Source organism: Heteronotia binoei, chromosome 2, assembly GCF_032191835.1.
Source record: "Heteronotia binoei isolate CCM8104 ecotype False Entrance Well chromosome 2, APGP_CSIRO_Hbin_v1, whole genome shotgun sequence".
Taxonomy (NCBI): domain Eukaryota; kingdom Metazoa; phylum Chordata; class Lepidosauria; order Squamata; family Gekkonidae; genus Heteronotia; species Heteronotia binoei.
Genome location: NC_083224.1, coordinates 177,851,262 through 177,874,120, shown reverse-complemented (window position 1 = coordinate 177,874,120; position 22,859 = coordinate 177,851,262). Strand labels below are relative to the sequence as shown.

Here is a 22,859-nt window from a genome sequence, read left to right as displayed (position 1 = left end):
ATGTTCCAACCAACCCATGGTTTACTCAGACTGAAGTCAGGGGATTTGGGGGGGGGGGGAGGTATTAGTGAAGTTCCTGCAGTGTGCGGGGGGGTTGAACTAGATGACTCTGGAGGTCCCTTCCAACTCTATGATTCTGAGTGTATATTCTTCCCTCACTTTGTGCTTGGAAAGTTGATTGTAAGTTTCTTGGCTTGTGAAGTCATCAAAGAAACTCCCAGTTGGCTGCCATATTAAATATATGTTCCTGGGGGGAACCAAAAAGGGCTTCCTCCACACAAACCAGGATTTTAAACCACAGCAACATAGAATCCTGGTGGGGTTTTTTTTTGGGGGGGGGGGGTGGGGGGGGGCGGGTAGCAAACAGACCTCAGCTGATTTATGGCTGCATTTAGGCATTGTGGCAAATTGGGATCGAATTTAATTGAAGTCTTTGCAAACCAGAAAGTTTTCAACCATCTTCCTGTGCGTGAACCCAAGACCAAACTGCGTCTGAGCCTGTTGAACGCAGCCATTTTCATTTCATCGATTTGTCTTGGTGCTCCTCAGGGAGGGATGTGACCATTTCCTGCAGACACCATAACTCTATCCTGGACTATGCCAGCTTCCTCCATAAGACTGAAGGCAACAGTTCTTTTCTTTGCAGTGGAACAGTTAAATTTGACCAATAAGAGTTTCCAGGTATAAGTTTTCAGTCTGACAAAGGGAGCTTTGACTCTCAAAAGTTTGTATTGTGAAACTCTTTAGGGGCTCAAATCTAACTGTTCCACTGCAGACCAACATGGGTACCCTCTGAAACTGTCTTCCTTGCAGTGACAACCCTGACCTCCAAGCTGAACAGGGTGAAGATGAGATACTCCTGGCTCTGGAGTCAGCATTTAATGTCTGCTCTCCTACACTTTTTCCTAAGGAAAGCTGTGCAGAGCTCTGTGAAGAGCTCAGTGTGGTCCAAAAATCCACCAGTGAGGAAAAGCCACTGCATGGCCGTTGTGCTGTCAGAACAGGCAGTGTTTGGCATTTCCATTGTGAAATCGTTTCCCTCTTTGGCATTTCTCCTCCACAGCTGGAGTTGTCTGCTCTTCAGTCTGTGGTGGTTTCCCAAGAGGAGGAGCTGCAGGTTCAAGCTTCTGATGTCGAATCTCTTACTAGGAGCATTCAGATCAAAGAAGAACTTATCAAGGTGGGTGTAACAGAGGTCCCGTCAGTCTATTGGTAGACTTTGAGTTCTGGACCATAAACAGAGTTTCTTCATTTTCCTCCAAGCATCTGTGTTCTGGTTGACTTCCAGGACTTACAGATGCAGCTGGTTGATCCTGAAGAAATGCCAGCTGTGGAGAGACTTACCCAGGAAGTTCTGATGCTTCGGGAAAAAGTAGCCCAAGGGGAATCGCAGAGGCAAGAAGTCTCAGGAAACGGGAAGCAGCAGGTATGGCAGAAGAGTGTTCGCTACCATGCTATAGGCCCAGGCTTGCTTGATGTGTGATGTACATCTTAATCTCTTTGGAAACCCCAGTGAGGTTGAAAGTGAATGTCTAATTAAAGATCATCAAGTGAGCTACCTGACAGAGCTAGCATTTGAACTCCTTTTTTTTACCCAGTCCACCAACGCTCTTTCCATTACACTACAGGGAATCTGTCGTTGTCAAAAGAAGCTCATTTAGTGCAGCAAACATCTTTTGCATCGTTCTGTGACAGCGCTGCCTGTCGAAGCCATCTTAGATTGGGCTAGGGAACGAGGATGGTGCTTTTATGTTTGCTTGCGCCATGGATGTCACTAGCGCAAGGGGTGTCTGATAAAACAGCAGATTTTAAGAGGTTAAATGAAAATCCTGTGTCTGAATCAAACTTTTTGAGTAAGTTGCACCCGTTTTGGGGAAAACTTTTAAATATTGTAGATCCCCTGTATTCTTCCAGTAATAATCATTTTAAATTTTTCTCATTCTTGTAATAATTTAGATATAAGATAATAATGGTGATTTTAATTCTGTAGTGATTTTAACTCTGTCATTGTTGATGTTACATTGATGTGTCGTAGTTTTTAAAAAATAAAACTTTATTTTAAAAAAACTGGCACAGGGGCGTGTCTCCAATAAGTAAGTAAGGTTGAAATCCAAAGATGCATCTCAATATACTTGGGAGCAGTGGAGTCAAAGGTGTCTCTTGGTGAGAGTTTTGCCCCCCCTTGGTTTGTGTTTGGAATCAAATCTGTGCTTGCTAAACAAAACACTTTCCTTTGCAGCTATTGCTGCTCTTGGAGGAGCTGGCAGCAGAGAAGAACCAGCTGAATGAAGCCCTACAAACCGAAAAGCAGCTCTATAGCACTTTGGTGAAATTCCACGCTCATCCTGACAGGTGAGGAGACTTCTGGTTTCCAGTAACTACAAGGTATCGTGCCCAGTCCTGGATAATCCAGGCTAGCCTGATCTCATCAGGAAGCTCTAAGCAGGGTCGGCCCTAGCAAGCATTTGGATGGGAGACCTCCGAGGAATACCAGGGTCGTGACGCAGAGCCAGGCAATGGCAAAACCACCTCTGAGTGTCCCTTGCTTGAAAATCCCACCAAGGGCCTCCGTAAGTCAGCTGTGACTTGATGGCATTTTCCTCCACCACCATGAGAAACGCATTTCTGTGTATATGTGAAGGGCTGCGAAAACAATTTCCATTTTGCTGTTTGTTTTCTTTCCTGGCCTGCCACCCACAACACAGTTCTTCCCCAGTTATCTGACAAAAGGAGCTTTAATTCTCAAAAACTTACGCCTGGGAAGTCTTGTTGGCCTTTAAGGTGCTCAAGGCCTCAAGTTTTGCTCTCCCATGTAACCAGTGAAACACAGGTAAAATGCTAGATTTATTTAAAAACTTCAGAGGGTTGTTCAGGGAAACATATTTGAACTGAGTTGCAGGGAGTGTTTCCAACTTTTCCATGTTCTTGGGAGAGACGCATATATTGTTGGGTCAGTGATGCTGTTTGATGGGAAAGGGGGGGGGGGATGGTGTTGTCTTTGGCAGAGCAACTTCATAGGTCCTCTCCTAATCAGCTTCCTTTTCTGCACGGCCTCCCCAGCCCAGGGCAAGAACAGATGCTGCAGGAGGAACTGGAAGGAGCCCGGGCGCTCCACAAAAGGCTGGAAGAGGCTCTTGGGAGAACCTTGGAGCGCCTGCTAAGGCTGGACTCGCTGGACACAAACGGAGGTGGGGAACATCATCGTGTGACAGTCCTGCCCAAGCATGCCTTCTGAGTTCTGGCCTTCACCCGCTGCCGCTGGCGCAGACTAGAAGCTGATCACTAACAGAGCGCAGCCTGACTTGACACTGAGAGGGCTGATTAGTTCCATACTTAGTAGTCCGGTGACATTCACTGGAAGCAGCAGCCTTGTGTGCTGTCATTCACCCTCCTGGTGCAATCGTCCCATGCCAGGGAGGTTTGTAAAATAGATTTTCTTCATCTAATCATTCCCCTCTTCAGTTGCTTTCCCTTCCCGCCTTCTTCCCTTCCCCCCAATTTGGCTAAATAAAGATTATTCCCCACCTCCAGTTCCTTCAGGATCTGTGTTAATTGTTGTGTGCTGTATCACAAACACATATGAGGGGGGGGGGGCGTGCTGGTGAAATGTTCATGTGCTGAGTCCCACTTCCCCTGCCTCTTTATCCAGTAAATTATTTTGGGGAAAGGAGATGCTCTCTGAGCAGTAATTTATTATTTATTTTGGTGCATTCATATCCAACTTTTTTCTACAAAGAGCTCAGGGCAGCAGGGAGAATTCTCCCTCTTATCCTCATGACAACCCTGAGATTGGTCAGGCTGAGGGGAAACAGCAGCCCAAGGTTACACACAGAATTTCATTGCAAGATTGGTGTTTTGGACCCAGGCTTCCCAAGTTATATTCCAGCAACCTCGAATCACTGTAGTGTCAGTCAGATTAGTAAACTCCAAGGAGCTACTAGTCCACTTACTCCTGGAATTTTATGAACTGTTCCTGGGTTTAAGTTTGAGCGGCTTCTCAACAACGAACTTTAGGTCTTGATTATTATTTTTTAAAATTTTAACAAAGATGGTGGGCCAAAGGAGACTGTAGTAAATTTAGGGAACAGTCCTTGGTATGTTACAACCAGTGCTCCCTCTAAGCTATGGAGTCTTGTGAGCAAAAATTCTACTTCGCGAGATACTGCTGTTTAAGTTGAGCAAGTGATTTGATTACTGCATAAGTTAGTTTGCTCTGGGGCCATCCTTCCTGAGCTAAGGTAAAAAAATATATGAGATGGAAGCTTAAAAACTGAGCTAATTCATGCTAACTCAGCTTAGAGGGAAAACTGTTTACAACCAACCCAGGACATCTGCAGAACCACACCACCATATATTGCTTTCAAACCCTCTCAGCCTCGTTGATCAACCTTGGAGACTTCAGCTTAAACTGCTTTTGGGCTGGTTGGATTTAGCTGAACATACGTTAGGAGACCACCATCCCTGATGTGGAAAAGAAGAAAGAGCTCCAGCCCTACAACAAATCCAAGGGCATAATTTGAAGCTGAGGGGCAGCATTGGCTTCAGAATGGCATGTGGGTTTTTGCATGTGCATGCCTTTTCCTTGGAGATGCAGCTTTGCCTTCAGGCTTTGCAGTTGGGTTAGCAATGCTTGCTAGCTTTGCATAGTCTGATTCATGCTGGCTTCATGTTCTTTGGTGACACATTAAAGTGTAGAATTCATGGCCATAGTTTGGCTTCAGAAGAGGGTCAGTAATTCCAGTCTACCATAGTAGTCATAGTAGCTAAAGCGGAACCCTCCATGTACAGGTACATGCATAGACAGCTCCAAGAAAGGATTGGATAGACATATGGTCCATCAATGGCTATTAGCCACAGGGTATAGATGGAACTCTCTGTCTGGGGCAGTGATGCTCTGTATTCTTGGTGCTTGGGGAGTGCAACAGTGGGAGGACTTCTAGTCCTGGCCCCACTGGTGGACCTCCTGATGGCACCTGGGTTTTTTGGCCACTGTGTGATGAGTGTTGGACTGGATGGGCCATTGGCTTGATCCAGCGTAGCTTCTCTTATATTCTTATGTACAGATACAGCAGATACCAAGGGTGGCCTACGCAGCATACTACAGCCACCTTATCCGGCTGGAAATAACAGAAAACCATCTTTCTTGGTTTGATCCAGCAAGGACACAGGAGAGGCAGACCTATCACATTTTCCAGGAAGGAGCAGAAACTTGCTTTTACAAAATAATTGCACTTTCAGTTGTAGAAATAATGTAGACCGTTGCTTGGAAGAAACAGCTAGGAAACCAGTGCAGATTGCCAGCACTTGGTTCCTGTAATTAATGAGGTTGCCACTGAAAACATGGAAAGCAGATTAAGCTTTATGAAGTACGCAAGCAAAACAAGTTCTTGCTTTGTGAAAATTCATGGTTTATGGAGTCATTCTAGGGATGGTTGTATATCCTTTTCAGTGCACATCTTGGCCAAAGCTCCTAGTGTGAAGCATGTGCCTAAGCTAGAGTGTATTGCCACTGACTGCATTATAGAGGGGGCAAGAAGTTCCCGTCTGTGGTGCATATACCATGTAAGGCATGTGTAAGTGTGCCGGTCTAGGATTATTTTAATGGGTTGGATCCAATAACTCCTCCTTTGGTTAGAAAGAAGGCTCAGCAGGGCCAAAGTAGTTGGATCTAACCTATTTGCTGTGAATGTGTGTGTCATGAGATTTCTTTGCATACTTAATTCATTCCAGATTTTTCTGGTGGATTTCTTGCCAGCATCCCCCAAAATTTAATCTTCTCCTAAATGCTTTACTCCCTGGCCCTAAGAGGCCCAAGCACAATGTCAATGAGAAATTTGTAAGTGATCTGTTTGTCTTGTGCAAATATTCACTGTTTTGCAGATGAGCAAAACTAATTATAAACATCAAGATGAAACTAAAACAGGAGAGGCAGACCTATCACAATTATTACACCATCTAAAACAAAGTTAAGAGTCATAAATGGCCATAGAAATAGCAAAATTAAAGCTGTTTTGGACTTTGTGCCATGAATAAAACAAACAAGTAAAACCATATATCACTTAAACATTATTTTAATTATCTTACCCTGTCCTATTTTTATGCAACAAAATTGTACAGATATAGTCTTCCTTCACCTTCAGTAATGCCTGTCTGATACAGACAGGAGATGATGCAGTCACAGATCTATTGTTGGACTGCATTGGCCAAGCATGCTTTGTCCTTAACAGTGCTGAGAGAATAATTCCATGTACAAACAGCCTCATAGGAGTCTGCAGTCCCATTGCCTGTAGTAAGTCCTCTTTTTTTTGTTTCAACGAAAGCCCAAATGTCTAGTAAAGGTTTTTCTGTTCTTCCCCTTAACTCTCTCCTCCGGTGTTCTTACCAGTTTTGCTTCATTCATCAATCCCATTATCATCACTAGCGGATTTGGGCAACCTTCAAATTCATTGCAGCCTCTCAGTGTATACAATCTCTTATCTTCCCCCCGACCCATCCTTAAAGAAACTCCCCAGGACTCAGTCACAGAAGGCAAATGGAGCAGGGGTGTGTGTGTGACAAATGTCTGCTGTGTACTTCAGTGCTGAGAGTGAACATATGAAGCTGCCTTCTACAGTCAGACTGTTGAAGGTCTGTATTGGCTACTCTGAACCGTAACGGCTCTCCAAGGTATCAGGCAGAGGTCTTTCATGTCACGCACTACCTGATCCTTTTAACTGGAGATGCCAGAGATTGAACCTGGGACCTCCTGTGTGCCAAGTGAGCCGCTCCCATCGCTGCAGTATGCAGTGTTTCCATTACCATTTGTCCTTACAGTGTGTCCAGCATGAGCCTAGATCTGCAGAAAACACCATGGCAAACTTTTAGGATGTCAGTGGTCCTTCTGTTCCAGGTTCATGCACCCAGTCCTGTGTGAGATCGCATGCGTGAAGCTTTATGGTGTATGTGTTCTCTGTAATGCCATTACTTTGTTAATTAAAGACCAACTGAGCTTGAATGTTTCAGCATTTGTTCTTTTATTTTATCTTTATTTCTTTATTTATTCCTGTTCAGCATCCACCTTTTCACAGTTTCAGTCAGCGTGTAGCTTTGTGTACAGGAAGTACAGGTGTTTTACAACTTCCTGGAGCCTGCTGGCATGATGATGGTCTCTGAACCCTTTCTCTGTTTTCTGAACTGCTTCAGAAGGGTAGCCACACCTGGGAAAATGTCCTGTTCCTTAGGGCAGCTAGGAAGTAAATAATATCCCATTAAGTCTCTACCAAAAAGCTTTTTTTTTTCTTCCTCTCTCCAGGCAGCTTGTAATCCTAGTTAAAGTTACCTGGAGGAACCATATTGCCATGAAATCACTTCAAGTGTCTCTCTCTAAGATGTTCTGATTACATGCTCAAAAGTGGGCAGAGTATTTGTGCTTTAATATGTGTTGTACATGTATGATCACTATAATCAGAATTGGCTGAGGCTCCATATTGGACATACTTCCATTTACAAACCTAGATGTTGTAGCAGTAGTAGTAGCAAAATTTATTGCATAAAGCCATTGGCTATTACAATTGCAACAACTTACAAGTTAAAAGCAGTCAAAAACTCTAAAATGAACACATTCAATTTTAGATTATTTACAATCTTAATTACATACAGCGTCTCCATAATTCCATAGTCAGGCTTTAATTGTCCGGTTAACAACATCATTATACTGTCTACCTTTGTACTGCCTTTGCCTTGATTTTGCTAGCAGCCAGAGCAAAAAGGTGCTACCTTATAAGAGACCGTAGATGTGACCTGTGTATTGTACTATAAGGCCCTCCTCACCAGGGATAAAGTTAGGAGACTTCTATCTGGATGATTTCCCACTTCAAGTGGCTCAAATTGTCTTTTGAGAGGGGCTAATATAGTCAGATGTCCAAATGTGTGCATGTTTGTCTTTGTGGTTACCAAGATCATTGTGCCAGGGTGTTGCTTGCTTTCCCACCCACAACTGTCTGGTTATCTTCCCTTGAACCCTTCCAAGTTGTTGGGGGGGTTTTGGCCTTTATAGGGCTCATAACTTTGAAGCTAACCTGAAAAGGCACCTGACAGCTGTTTCCTCTGTTGAAGCTTGTGGCTGGGCTAGGTTGCCCTCTATTGCATCACAAGAAGCAGAACTCTGATGCTTTGGATAGTTAGGAGAAAGGGAATGTAACATTTTGCTCTTTTCTGAGGCCCCTTATATGCAACACCTGCAAAGGTACCTCTCTAATGTTCTGAGGTGATGTGTGTTACACTGCCTCCTTGCCTTTCTTAGTATTTTCTATTTATTATTGCTGCAACCAAAAGCCTTTGAATTCTTAGCTGAACCCAAAGGACAGGGCGACTTAGTTAAATTGGGTAGAATGAAAGAACAGTCTGTGGATATGGCTCTGAGGTAAAAGGGGATCCTTTATTCTAAAGTAAAACAGTTGTTCTTAAACATAGCGTTTCTTTAGAAACAGTTTCAGTAATGGTCATAAGCACAGTGGTTTCAGATAGGTACAGCTCTTTTTCCTCTGAAGTTCCTGAAATAGACCTAGTCATGAAGGCTTATTTTCTCACTTGCTGTTAAGGCTAATAATTTCCACAAAGCTTAGTTTCCTAATTTGCTGCTTAGGCTAATATCCACAAAGAACACAGATCCCTCACTCTCCACAGCATCTCACTCAACTCTCTTCCCACACAGTCTGAACCGAAACTCTCCCAACCATGCAACACCACCCCATAAGGCCCAGCTGCTACCCAATCATCATAACACTTCAATCGCCCATCCAGCCCCCTTCTTTTTTACTCTAGAGGCCTACTATTTTAAACCACAGCAAACATACATATAAAAACCCACATTAAAATGACAGAAATGAAACACAATATTTACATATCAAAACACCACAAAGAAGGATGTATTTCAGCAAGCACAGATTTTCCTCACTGTCACAGTGTAAGGGTATATAAAACTGTGTGCAGAAATTCTTCCTTCTTTACCACCCATAAATTGCAGTTGTGTAGGTAACAGTAGTCTGACTTCAACCAGCGTGATGTGAAGTTACACAGATGGTCATCTGTTCATCCCCAATGCCCAGAAAAACTTCAGCTGATCTTAAAGGCACCCTGCTGTAAGGGCCTGAAGAAAAGCGTCTGTTTAAGTAGAGACTTGATGTGTAGAAATGGGGTTGTGAAGCTTTTGTGAGGTAAATAATGTCTGGTAGAAAACATTCCATTAAGCCTCTACTCAAGGGACAGGAAAATTTCCCCCCTCAGGCAGTTGGCAGTCCTGTAAGGGCAGCCTGCCATTCTAATGTCTCACTTTTCTTTTCAGCCCTTTCTGCCCCAGTTCCTATTTTCCTCTCATTTAATTGATTTACCGCCTTCCTTTCTCCATTTGTTTTTTGCTCTTCAGCACTGCATCAGACCATGGTAAGTATTGTCTGTGCTCCTGCCTGGCTCTCCTGAGGGTCACTCAGTAGCTTCCCACTCCATGTGTGGGATGTTGGCAACACCATGGCAGTTGTGTTTCTTGTACACTTTGTAACATCCCTTATGGCTCCCTTCTACTTGGGCTAAAGGAGGCCAGGCTTGAGACCAACTATGCGCCAGCTGGCAGTGGGAAAGCACCAAGGCACAGAGAGGGAGAATTGGACCATCTTTGTATATATAGTGCTATTATAAATAAATAAAGGCAATAAAAAGCCTTTGGGATAAAAATGGAGCAGAAGACCAGATGACTAAGCTGTCCTTCAGTAATGTAATCATTGGATACGCGTCTCCTTAAACGTTAGATTCCATCTGGTCCAACATCTTGTCTCTCACAATGAACAGTTAAATGGGTTTAAATTATGGGCAGAAAAGTACCGGCTGGATATTAGGATTTTTTTCCCCCCACTGAGAGTACTGCAGTGGAATCAGTTGCCTCCCCCTCATTGGCAGTCTTCAAGGAATGACTGGATGAACACTTGTCAGGGATACAGTAGGCTGATCCTGCATTGAGTACAGGGTTGGACTAGATGGCCTAATGGCCCCTTCCAACTCTTAAGTCCGTTGGTATCGTTTTTAAATTTTCTTTTGGTGTCCTAAGGGTTAGCTGTCCCTTCAAGTTTTGTGTCCTTTTGCAAATTTCAATTTCCTCCAGCCCTTGATCCAAATCATGGATAGAAATATGGAAGAGTATGGAGCCATCTGGCATCCCATTTAAGAGCTCCTTCCAGATTGATAATGGATGAGCTGTCCTTGTGGATGGTTCTCTAACCAGCTGTGAATCTACTTCATGGTTGTGTCATCCAGTCTGAGTTTTAATCAGTTTGCTAACCAAAATGAGGGACTTTGACAAACGCTTTGCTGAAATGGGGTATGCTAGGCCTACAGCATTGCCACGATCCACTAGACAAGCAACCCAGTTAAAAAATTAAATTGAGAGGAGAAAAATCCAACTGGCCGGATTCACTATTGACAAATCCGTACTGGCTTCTACTAATCCCAGCATTGTTTTTAAGATGTTCACAGACGGATTGCTGTATTGTTTTGGCATCCTGTAGGATATTGAAGTTAGAATACTAGTTTGTAGTTACTTTTGCAGATCCTCTTCCCTCCATCCCACCCTGTGCCTCTTTTTTTTGCCTCTCTCACTCACTTTTGGTGAAGAGTGGGACTATTTTGCCTTTTCTTCAGTTTTGTGGCAGCTGATTTGACCTTTAAGGATTTCTCAAAGATGAGGTGCTATGGGTGCATCAGCACATTCCTTTAGTACACCAGGATGCAATTCATCTGGCCCAGAAGGTATGAACTCATTTAAGATAGTTTGATATTCCCTGACCCAATTCTCTACCAAGCTTGAGTTGAAAAGCCGCCCTCCCTTTTCATGCCAATTTTATGCAATTGCACAATAATGCTTTGATGTGCTTCCTAAAGGGAGACTTTAGTGAGATATTGAAGAAGAAGGAGGGGAGAGGTACAAGAACTGGCAGTACTATGTTCCTTCCATTGGCAGCTGTTACTCTGTTGAAAGATGGCACTGAGGAAGGATTCCCAGTTTCTTTTGGAAGAGCTCAAAAGGCCTGTCCTTGCGCAAGGATCATACAGGCACTTGGAAACCTGTGGTATGTGGAATTCAGGCCCACAGCAAGGGTATGGAGCTGTGTGAAGTGGGTGCTGGAAGCCCAGATTTTGATTTTATTTTTTGTTGTCACGTCACAGCTGACTGATGGAAATTTTCAAAGTGAGAGCTGTTCAGAGGTAGTTGGCGATTGCCTTCCTCTGAGTAGCCACCCTGGACTTCCTTGGAGGTCTCCCATCCAAATACTAACCAGGGTCCACCCTGCTTAGCTTTTGAGATCTGATGAGATTGAGCTAGCCTGAGCTATCTGGGTCAGGGCAAGTCCATAATCGAATACCCAAAATGCTTTTAGAGAAATACGTGGTGGTGTCTTTTAATGGCACCAGAGAATTCTGGCGAGCCACTGCATTCCAAGTTAGAGTTCTTCATGCAAGCATCTTCAGTTCCTGGACCAACCTGGGAGAAGGGAGGCAGATGCAGCTTCTCCAGGAGACAGATGGACCCCTCTACAGGGTGATGGATGTGTTCAGGTCTTAGGGGCAATTGATCTGCCATGTTATCACGTCTGCTGATATAGTCTGGGACAGCCTTTGGTCTTCTAGCAGCTGCTCCAGCCAAGCTTCCTTTCTCTGCCAGCTCCAGAACCAGAAAAGTAACCCACCAGGATTGGAACCTGTACAGAAATAGGTCAGCTGTGTTGCCTGAGAGTCCAGAGCGGCTGCCAGTCTGAGTAGGCAATACTGGCCTTGATGGACCGATGGCCTGATTCAGTGTAAAGGCAGGGCAGCTTCATGTCTGCAATCGTTAAAGAGAAACTCTGCTTCTGTATCCTGCAGCTGCTACTTTTTGGGGTCCCAAAATCTTGGAATAATGTGTTATAGAATAAGGTGTGAAAGTTTCTGGCGAGAGAAATGCAAATGGAGCGTTACTTGATCTCTGATCATATAACTGCTGCAGGCAATAGAACAGGAGTTAAACAGGATATGGATCGCTCTCTGAAGAAAGTTTAAGCCTGTTTAGCGCAGGAAAAGATTTTAATGAGCTCGTCTCCCATTAGTACAAGAAGGTACATGACTTTACAGGCATAACTGGATAGGAGGATGGTTGGAACGTTCCCATTGAATGACAAAACTTGTGCAGAAGGAATTGACGCAGCAGGAGGATCCTGTGTCAAACATGTAGAGACCAGCACAGAAATCCAGGAGCATTAAGGGTTAAAATAAATGAAAATAGTGATAAAAAGAAATACAGGTGGAGTCCACTGCAGATTACCAGACCAAGGAGAGCATTTATTTAAAATATTTATATGTGTGCCTATCTCCTGAGCAACTCAGGACCCAAGGTGGGTAATAAAAACAATTTGGTTTTGAAAACTAAAGCAATAAAAACAAGATCCATTGGCAAGCTATTCCCTAGGGTTGCCAGCTGGTGGCCGGCATTTGGCAGGAAATTGGGGCGGTGGGGACATTGGGAAAGGTGCTACAGCATTTTGTCATTGATGGGGCAGAGCTAGAAGTGATGTCATGCCAGCAAAGTGATACTCTAGCATTCACTGGAAACTATGATTTTACCATAGAGTTCCTTGTGAATGGTAGAGTGTCACGTCGATTGTGTGACATCACTTTCAGGTTTTCCTCTGGAAATGACTGTATAATGAAATCAATACCATAGTGATTTCTGATTTCCCACCACCATCACTCTACTGAAATGCAGCAACAGTCAAGGGTTGCCTCTAGGAGGTCTTTGCCCAGGCTGTGCCCCTAAAAGCTCTCTGGAACAATTCTATTTTACAGCCCTGCCAGAAAGCCAAGAGTGTAGAAGCCTTCCTCTTCTAGGAGGCTTTTCCACAAGTATGGGGCATTCTCTGAAAAACCCTGAGGCCAGGTTGTTGCAGAATATGCCTAAAACAAAGGGGATGCCAACAGGATACATTGCAAGAAAAAGCTAAGCTGCCACATGCAGGGAGAGGAAGCATGAAGCATATCACAAAAGCAAGGATTCAGGATAATGCAAAACATCAACTTCTTGTTGGAAAACAAGTTCTGCTTAGCATGGAATGCCCAAGAAATTCTCTACATTCCCTGCTGACAACTTCCTCTCTAAGAAGGTGAAAGAAGAGACTAGGGAACTGGTTATCCTTGACCTGATCCTAACCAGCAGATGATCAGGAGTGGAAAGCAGTAGGAATCTGGGGGGCAAAACAGGCCATGTAGCACTTCTGAAAAGCTGAGGTGTTATACTTAAAGAAATGTAATATATATGGAAATATATATATGAGGTGATAGAGAAGTCATAAGTAAGATTCTGGGGCTAGATAGATCAGTCAGGTGAAGGACTCTAAAATAGCTCAGGGTTCCCAAAAAATGGAGTTGTTAAAGGCACAATTCCAAATCATATCAATGGCCAGAAAAATAGGAGACAGTTATGAAAGCCCAAGTGATGGTAATAGCAATGAGCCAAAAATCAAAAAGGACATATATAGGAAGATGGAAGAAGGGACAGATTGCTAAAAGTGTCTACAGAATAACCCAGACATGTAGAGACAGTGTCAGGAAAGTTTAAAAACAACAACAACAAAGGCTCGTTCATGTATAATCAATGGAAATGGCAGGCCAATTGTTCAATGAGAAAGGTAAAATCTTAGTGGGGACAAAGGGAAGCCAGAACTGCCCATTCTCTTGGGCCCCTGTCCTAGCAATAAGAGTGATAGTGAGTTGGCTGGAAAAGGAATTCAAGTCTTCTGGGCTACATGAACTGCATCCTAGAATCCTAAAGAAAACTGCTGACATATCCATAGAAACTCTGTCTTTGAGGAACCCTCAAAAGCTAGATGAAGTGCCAAAAGACTAGAGACAAGCAAACGTCCCAGTCTTACGGGGGTGGGGGGGGGTAGGCAAGGAAGATCCGGAAAACTAAATAATCATCTTGTCTTCGGTACCATAAAAGACACTACAACAAATTATAAATACATCGCTTGAAAACTGTGCAATGATAGCTAGAAGTCAGCAGGGATTTCTAAATCAAAAATAAATCCCAGCCCCCTAACCTTTGACATGTTTTTGATCTAGTTACTAGCCCAATGGGTCATAGGAACGCTGTGGATGTAATATAACTTATTTGCAGCAAGGCATTTGATGAAGTTCCCTTACACCATTCTGGTTAGCTACGCAGTGGCTCCCAACCTTTTTGGCGCCGGTTTCGTGGAAGACATTTTTCCATGGACTGATGGGGGGGGGCAGTGCTGGGGTTTTGGCTGCCCCAGGCTGCCCCCCTTCCCATGCCCCATCTCTGCCCCCCATGGGGGTCTTCAAATGGGAGGGGGAGACTGGGATTGTTTCTGCTGCCTCCCCACTAGGTAGCCAGGTGGCAGAAGGCCAATCTGCCTCCCCCGCCCATTTCAAGCAGTGCTGCCCCTTCCGCCAGCCTGAGACCTGGGCAGACAAAAGAGGCGGTGTGGCAGCTTCAGAGAAAGGCTGTGCTGCCTCAAGGTCCCAGGCAGGCGGAAGGGGAAGCAGGTCTGCTCTGCTAGCAGGTTGCTAGCAGGCCATGGACCAGGACCGGTCCACAGCCCAGCGGTTGGGGACCCCTGAGCTACAGGAAGAAATGAGCAGGTGAAGTCACAGATGGTTGGAGATCCATACTCAAAAGAGCTTTTACTAATAGCATTTTGTTAATCTAGAGCAGGGGTCCTCAAACTACGGCCCGCGGGCCAGATGCGGCCCGCTGAGGACGTTTATGCGGCCCGCCGGGTTATGGCAAAATCAGACCGGAAGTGACGTTCGACCTAAACTTGCGTTAGCAACGCACACTTCTGGCACTGGGCTGAGGCGGCGGAGACAGAGTGTGAGGTGATACCGAGGTGAGGTGAGTTCCCAGGCCGGGGTGTGTGGTGTGGGGAAGGGAGAGAGATGCAGAAGACAGAGAACTGACGGCCCGCGGCCTTGTACAGTAATGGCAGTCCGGCCCTCCAACAGTCTGAGGGACAGTGAACTGGCCCCCTATTTTAAAAGTTTGAGGACCCCTGATCTAGAGGGAGGTTTTGATTGCAGGGGGAGGTTTAAGCAAAAGGAATCAAATGTAAGGGTATAGGATGGGGATACCTAGCCTAGCGGTAGTATATGTGGAAACAGATTTGATTATTGTGGTCACTCACAAGTTGAATATGTCTGTGACGTGGCTGTAAAGAAGACTATTGGACTTCAGGTTACATTTAATAAAAGAACAACACCCAGGTCATAAGAAGTAATACTTCCGTTCTACCCTACGCTTGTCAAGCCTTCTCTGGAGAACCGTAGCCAGTTCTAGATGCCATGTTTTAAGAAAGATGTTTTCAGACAGAAACTGAATAGCTACCTGTTGGGAATGGTCTAGATTTGGATTTGGATCACCCACATTGGACAATAGATTGGAGGAGACAGCTGCTCAAACTCCTTCCAGCTTTGAAATGCTATGCCTCTAGATTGGGACATACCTGAGTTTGGCAATGTAAGTGTTGGACACAGTGCCAGATTATCGGTGGCAAACTTGTGCAACACAAACAAAGTTTGTGAGGAAACAGAAAGGTGCCTCCCAGGCCTCTTGGAGAACAAGAGAAGCCACAGGACCTGAAAGTCAAGATTTCACAGGAGGCATTTAGTTATTCTTAGGTGAGCAAACTGCTAAACTTGAGCCCACTAAAAGATTTAGATTTAAATTTATATCCCGCCCTCCCCAGCGAAGTAGAAGAAGAATAATTGCAGATTTATACCCCGCCCTTCTCTCTGAATCAGAGTCTCAGAGCAGCTTACAATCTCCTATATCTTCTCCCCCACAACAGAAACCCTGTGAGGTGGGTGGGACTGAGAGGGCTCTCACAGCAGCTGCCCTTTCAAGGACAACCTCTGCCAGAGCTATGGCTGACCCAAGGCCATTCCAGCAGCTGCAAGTGAAGGAGTGGGGAATCAAACTCGATTCTCCCAGATAAGAGTCCGTTCACTTAACCACTACACCACACTGGCTCTCAGCTAACAGCTAATAAAATCACGATAAAAGAATTCAACCACATTAGTTGCATATAAACAATTCATCAAGTCAACAGTTCACAATTAAAATACTTTGGTGCTAATATAGTTTGATGTCATGATCATTAGGTGTCGCTATACCACACCAATTGTATGATCCCTGTGAAATCCAGGTGTCCAATCTAGGCTGCAGTCATACTAAAGGCACGGAAAATTTTGATCAAACATCCCTCTCTGAACCAGCTTCACTGTGCATTTGCCCCATGGTCAGTAATTCAGATTGTTGCAGCATGTCATGGGTGCTGGGGACCCTTCAGAGGAAGTTGAGTCTGATGAGGAAACTGTGCCCCTGCCACCTGCACCAGTGCCCCTGCCTCCTGCTGGAGAAGATCCCAGCCCCCCTGCCTCGCCCTCTCGGGTGGCTCGTGTGCGTGACCGCCTCCGGCAGGACCTCAGGGATCGGAGGAGGGCGGCACGCTCACAAGCAAGACGCTCCCTGAGCCCTGAGTTCTGAGAGGATTCTGGCCCTTCTAAGAGCAAGGATGCTTGAGTGGTAACAGGATCCTGGCTGCCTCCCTGAGCCAGCAATTAGCCCAAACGGGCAACAGCCAGCAGAGGGCTATATAGCTGTGGGCTTTGGGAGGAAGCTTTGTGGAAGCAACTAGTCATCTCCCTGACATTCTAGCATCCACTCCGGCTTGACTTTGGTTCCTGACTCCCTGACTTTGGCTTTGGACTTCTGGACTCCCTGACCTCGGCTTCTGGACCTCAGACCTGCGATACTTCTACAGTGATTTGGATTTGGCGCCTCGGACCCTCCTGCTTACTGGCTACAGACCTCGGACTGCCTCTGGACTTTGCTTGACCCGGCCCCAGCCGTGACAGATTGCTTCCACCAGCGAACACCCACTCCACAGGATGGATGCTGAAGCAAGTGAAACCACAGAACTACTGGCTGCGCTCCAAGCCCAGGTACAGCAGCTAACACAGGCAGTAGTGCACTTGCAGCAACAACCTGCGGCCAGTGCTCCAGCCAAGTGCCCTGTTCCCCCACCTGACAGATTTGGGGGTGCCGTGGAAGAATTTCCTGCCTTCCTAGCACAGTGTCGGCTGTACTTTGAACTGAGAGCACGGGACTTCCTCAATGACAAAACCAAGGTGTGTTTCGTCATCAGTCTGTTAAAGGGGCAGGCGGCCAAATGGGCCACACCCTTACTGGTCGCGTCCTCTCCCCTACTGACTGATTACCAGGGGTTTGAGGCCCACCTGTCTGCTGCTTTCTCAAACCCAGTCCAAGCAGCCACAGCCAACCGGAAGATCAGGGCACTGAAACAAGGCAACTCCTCGGTGGCTCAATATGCCACTGAATTCAAGCTCCTGACCCAGGACTTGGCGTGGAATGAGGCTGCCCAGATGGACCAGTTTACTGAGGGGTTGGCAGAGGAGGTCCTGGATGAACTGGCCAGGGTGGAGCAGCCACCCACGCTCCAAGAACTTATCACCCTCTGCCTCCGCATCGATGGCCGCCTGGAAAGTCGCCGCCAAGCCAAGACCAGAGGGCGCCAGCTCCCTGCGCCGTGCTACCTGGCTCCTCGCCCGTCCCCAGCTAGTACCAGCACCAAGGATGAGCCTATGCAGCTTGGAGCTGCTCGACCCCGCCTGACCCCAGAGGAAAAGACCAGACGCCGCACGCAGAATCTGTGCCTCTACTGCGGCACGGCAGGCCACTATGCCTCTGGCTGCCCTGCTAAGCATCGGATACCTGGACCTTCGCTGCCACCGCCGCCAAAAGGGCAGCCCCAGGCGTAAGTGGACCCCCCAGCCTGGGGCGACTAGCTGGGTCCTCCGAACAGCGGGCTGATACCCCAGGGCCATTCCTGCTACCAGTCAAACTCCGTCTGCCTGACGAACGCTGGCTGTTCGTGTATGCCATGCTGGACTCGGGAGCGGCCCACTGTTTTATAGATGCCGCCTTTGTGAAGCAGCACCAGATCCCTGTGCAGACAAAAGGGATTCCGTCGCTGGTGGAGGCTATTGACGGGCGCCTCCTCCGTTCTGGCCCCGTCACCCAGGAGACCTGTCCCATCACCTTCCACGTCCAGCAGCACCAAGAACAGCTGCGGTTTGATGTTGCCCGCATGCCTCGCTTCCCGCTGATCCTAGGCCTTTCCTGGCTGAAGCTGCACAACCCCATCGTGGACTGGGCCCAGCAGGAACTACGCTTCCGAGACCCATGCCCCCATCTGACTCCTCCCACCACTCTAGCAGCTGGCATCCCGAGTGGTGGTCCTCAGCTCCCTCAGAAGTATGTGGACTTTGCTGATGTCTTCGAAGAGACAGGAGCTGATCAGCTTCCCCCTCACCGGCCCTACGACTGTGCCATTGATTTGGTACCTGGGGCACCACTCCCGGTGGGGCGTCTGTACCCAATGTCGGAGCCGGAGTTGGCAGCTCTGCGAGACTTCCTGGACAAGAACCTGAAACGCGGATTCATCCGACCCTCAACCTCTCCCCTATCTGCTCCAGTGCTCTTCGTGAAGAAGAAAAGTGGGGAGCTCCGGCTGTGCAATGACTACCGGGCCCTGAACAAGATCACCATCCGCGACCGGTACCCTCTACCACTGATCCCTGAACTCTTGGATCGCCTAAAGGGGGCCCAAATCTACACCAAGCTGGACCTCCGTGGAGCGTACAATTTGGTGCGCATACGGCCCGGAGACGAATGGAAGACCGCGTTTGGGACCCGATACGGGCAGTACGAGCATCTGGTAATGCCCTTCGGACTGACCAATGCCCCCGCTGTCTTCCAGAGGTTCATGAATGACATATTCCGGGACCTGCTCGACCGCTTCGCGATCATATACCTGGATGACATCCTAATTTACTCCCGCAATCCTGCCCAGCACGCCGAGCACGTCCGCCAGGTCCTGCAGCGCCTACGAGCCCATGGTCTCTACGCCAAGCTGGAGAAGTGCGACTTCGACCTGCGCTCCGTCGAGTTCCTTGGGCACATCGTGTCACCGCAGGGGATCCTCATGGACCCGAAAAAAGTAGAAGCGGTCCTGACCTGGCAGGCTCCTCAGAATCGCAAAGACCTGCAGCGGTTCCTCGGTTTTGCCAACTACTATCGGCAATTCATCCCGGCCTACGCATCCCTGACCACACCCCTGACTCAACTACTCCGCCCCAAAGAACCCTTCCACTGGTCCCCAGAGGCCGATAACGCCTTCTCCACCCTGAAGACTCGCTTTGCCACCGGGCCACTCCTGAGATACCCCGACCCCCAGCTTCCCTTTACGGTGGAAGCTGATGCCTCCAACGTGGCCCTGGGAGCAGTGCTGTCCCAGCGCGAGGAGCCGTCCCAGCCACTACAGCCCTGCGCCTATTACTCGCGGCAGCTCACTGCTGCAGAGAGGAACTATACCATCTGGGAGAGGGAGTTGCTCGCGATCAAGGCGGCGTTTGAGGTTTGGCGACATTACCTCGAAGGGGCTCGCCACCCTGTTCAAGTGCTCACCGATCACCGGAACTTGGAACACCTCCAGACCACCCGCCGTCTCAACCAGCGCCAGATCCGGTGGTCCCTATTCTTCTCTCGCTTCGACTTCCGGATCTCCTACATCCCCCATACCCAGAACCGGAAAGCAGACGCGCTCTCCCGGAAACCGGAATACGCCCCTGCCTCAACTGAGACCGCGCCCGCTGCTCCAATCCTGCCGCCCTCAGTATTTGCAGCCACCTCCACTTCACCAGCACTCGTGGAGGACATTCGGGCTAGCCAGGCCAATGATCCCTGGGTCCAGCAACACCTCCAGGCTCTCCAAGATGACCCAACAGGGGAGTTCACGACTCGAGGCGGCCTCTTGCTACACCGCGAACGCCTCTATGTGCCGCCCGGGCCCTTGCGGGCAGAAGTGCTACGCCTGACCCACGACTCGTTACCCGCCGGGCACTTTGGACAGCATAAGACCACCCACTTGCTGACAAGGGAATTCTGGTGGCCACGAGTTCGCGCTGATGTTGCCCGCTATGTCAGCTCCTGTGACGTCTGCCGACGGGCCAAAGACATCCCAGCCAAACCCTCAGGGTTGCTGCAGCCCTTGCCCACATCTTCAGGACCCTGGGACACCATCTCGATGGACTTCATCACGGAACTTCCACGCTCCAAGGGTCAGACTTGTATCTGGGTGGTCGTCGACCTATTTACCAAGATGGCCCACTTTGTTCCGTGCCCGAAACTCCCCACAGCTCAGGAGACGGCCCAGCTTTACCTGCAACACATCTTTCGTCTGCATGGACTCCCAGCCCATCTGATCTCCGATCGGGGCCCTCAGTTCTCCTCTCAGTTCTGGCAAGCCCTCCATTCCAGCCTGGGTACTCGAGTGCACCTGTCCTCGGCCTACCACCCACAGACAGATGGCCAGACAGAGCGCACCAATGCCACGCTAGAGCAATATCTCCGCTGTTACACCTGTTACCAGCAGGATGACTGGACCACTCTATTGCCCCTAGCGGAGTTTGCATACAACAACGCGGTCCATTCATCCACCCAAATGACCCCGTTTGCTGCAACCTACGGGTACCACCCTCGGTTCTTCCCAGCGATCCTACCACCCACGAATGTCCCCGCCGTCGATGCCTACCTGCAAGAACTCCGTGCCAGCCAAGACTTGCTCCGAGAGCAGCTACAGCAAGCCAAGGAGGCATATAAACGGGCTGCGGACCGAAAGAGGCAAGAAGGCCCTCCAGTGCAGCCGGGGGATCAGGTGTGGCTCTCAACTCGCTACCTGCGCCGGCCTGGTCGGTCTCACAAGCTGGATGCACGGTTCATTGGACCCTACCCCGTCGTTGAACAAATAAACCCCGTCGCCTTCAGGCTCCAGTTGCCACCCCACCTCCGCATTCACCCCGTGTTTCATCGCTCCCTCCTTGTTCCGGCTGCACCCCCTGACCCAGCTCGGACTCCTTCCCCACCGCCGCCACCACCAGTGTTGGTGGATGACGAGGAAGAATATGAGGTGCGCCAGATCCTGGACTCCCGGTACCATCGTGGAGGCCTCCAGTACCTGGTGGACTGGGAGGGATACGGCCCAGAAGACCGGTCTTGGGAGCCCGAGGACAATCTTCATGCCCCGGACTTGGTGCACCAGTTCCACAACGACCACCCCGACCTTCCAGGTCCCTCGACGGAGGGGGGCCCTGGGGGGGGGGATAGTGTCATGGGTGCTGGGGACCCTTCAGAGGAAGTTGAGTCTGATGAGGAAACTGTGCCCCTGCCACCTGCACCAGTGCCCCTGCCTCCTGCTGGAGAAGATCCCAGCCCCCCTGCCTCGCCCTCTCGGGTGGCTCGTGTGCGTGACCGCCTCCGGCAGGACCTCAGGGATCGGAGGAGGGCGGCACGCTCACAAGCAAGACGCTCCCTGAGCCCTGAGTTCTGAGAGGATTCTGGCCCTTCTAAGAGCAAGGATGCTTGAGTGGTAACAGGATCCTGGCTGCCTCCCTGAGCCAGCAATTAGCCCAAACGGGCAACAGCCAGCAGAGGGCTATATAGCTGTGGGCTTTGGGAGGAAGCTTTGTGGAAGCAACTAGTCATCTCCCTGACATTCTAGCATCCACTCCGGCTTGACTTTGGTTCCTGACTCCCTGACTTTGGCTTTGGACTTCTGGACTCCCTGACCTCGGCTTCTGGACCTCAGACCTGCGATACTTCTACAGTGATTTGGATTTGGCGCCTCGGACCCTCCTGCTTACTGGCTACAGACCTCGGACTGCCTCTGGACTTTGCCTGACCCGGCCCCAGCCGTGACACAGCATCCTTTCCCCCTCTTTCACCCACTTTTTATTATTATTTGTAGCAGGAACTCCTTTGCATATTATGCCACATACCCCTGATGTAGCCAATCCTCCTGGAGCTTACAGTAGGCCCTGTACTAAGAGCCCTGCAAGCTCTTGCAGGATTGGTTACAGCAGGGGTGTGTGGCCTAATATGTAAAGGAGTTCCTGCTACCAAAAAAGCCCTCCTTTCACGCATGTGCATAAGCGCGTATCCAAAGCTCTGGCTCCTATTTGACAGCTTCGCATTCCGTCTGCCAAGTACTCCAGCCCCTCTCAGCTTCCTTCCCTTTGCCGCTCTTCCTTGGAATAAATGGGGAGGGTGTAAAGTGCAGATTTACGTGAGAGTAGTCCCATTGACTTCAGTACATTTACCCATGCCCTGCTATGGTTGCATCCTCCGGTGGGAGACTTGGCAACCATAGAGTCTCGCCCTCCCAAATGGCTAGAGCATCCAGGAAAACCATAGAGTTTCCCCAGAAATGCCTAGAGTGGCTGCACATGACATCACCAGCATGATGAAGTCACCCGCAAGTGACGTCATCGCGCCAGTGACATCGGGGGAGGTTCCAAACACCGGCCCAATGTGGGCCGGCGGGTTGGAAACCTCCTGGGGGAAGAACCCCCGCCCGGCCTGGGGGCTTCGCAGCCCTACATCCCACCCAGTCCCCTTGGAACCCAGAGGGGGCAGAGCACACAGAGTGGCATGTTTGGTGGGCTCGCAGGTGTTTGGAACAGCTCTGAATGCCTGCAAACTGAGCAAATGCTCTGCACGCCCTGCCCAGCCCCCTCCGAGTCCGGAGGGAGTGGAGTGGCACATGCAGCGTGCGCCCCTTGCCTGGGGCACTGGAAGCCCCAGCACCAGCGCTGCCAGGAACATGTGACTTTCCCCCAATGGCATGGGAGGAAGTCTGATACCCCTTCTGTATGTGCAGGGTGGTCCTGACCGAAATCAAACACTCCACGTGCAGGCA

At 48.6% G+C, this 22,859-nt stretch overlaps 1 protein-coding gene across 5 annotated transcripts in view; it reads left to right on the top strand.

The window, feature by feature from the left end:
* PDE4DIP (phosphodiesterase 4D interacting protein) overlaps positions 1-22,859 on the top strand; it is a 98,531-nt gene that overhangs the window by 21,246 nt on the left and 54,426 nt on the right. For 4 of the 5 annotated variants that reach the window (XM_060232564.1, XM_060232563.1, XM_060232561.1 and 1 more), the window contains exons 14-17: positions 1,064-1,180; positions 1,289-1,426; positions 2,240-2,352; positions 3,061-3,188. In XM_060232564.1, coding sequence (XP_060088547.1) covers positions 1,064-1,180; positions 1,289-1,426; positions 2,240-2,352; positions 3,061-3,188 — 496 coding nt within the window. Of the gene's footprint in view, positions 1-1,063; positions 1,181-1,288; positions 1,427-2,239; positions 2,353-3,060; positions 3,531-22,859 lie in introns of those variants that run through there. The other variant, XM_060232565.1, reaches the window with a different exon arrangement.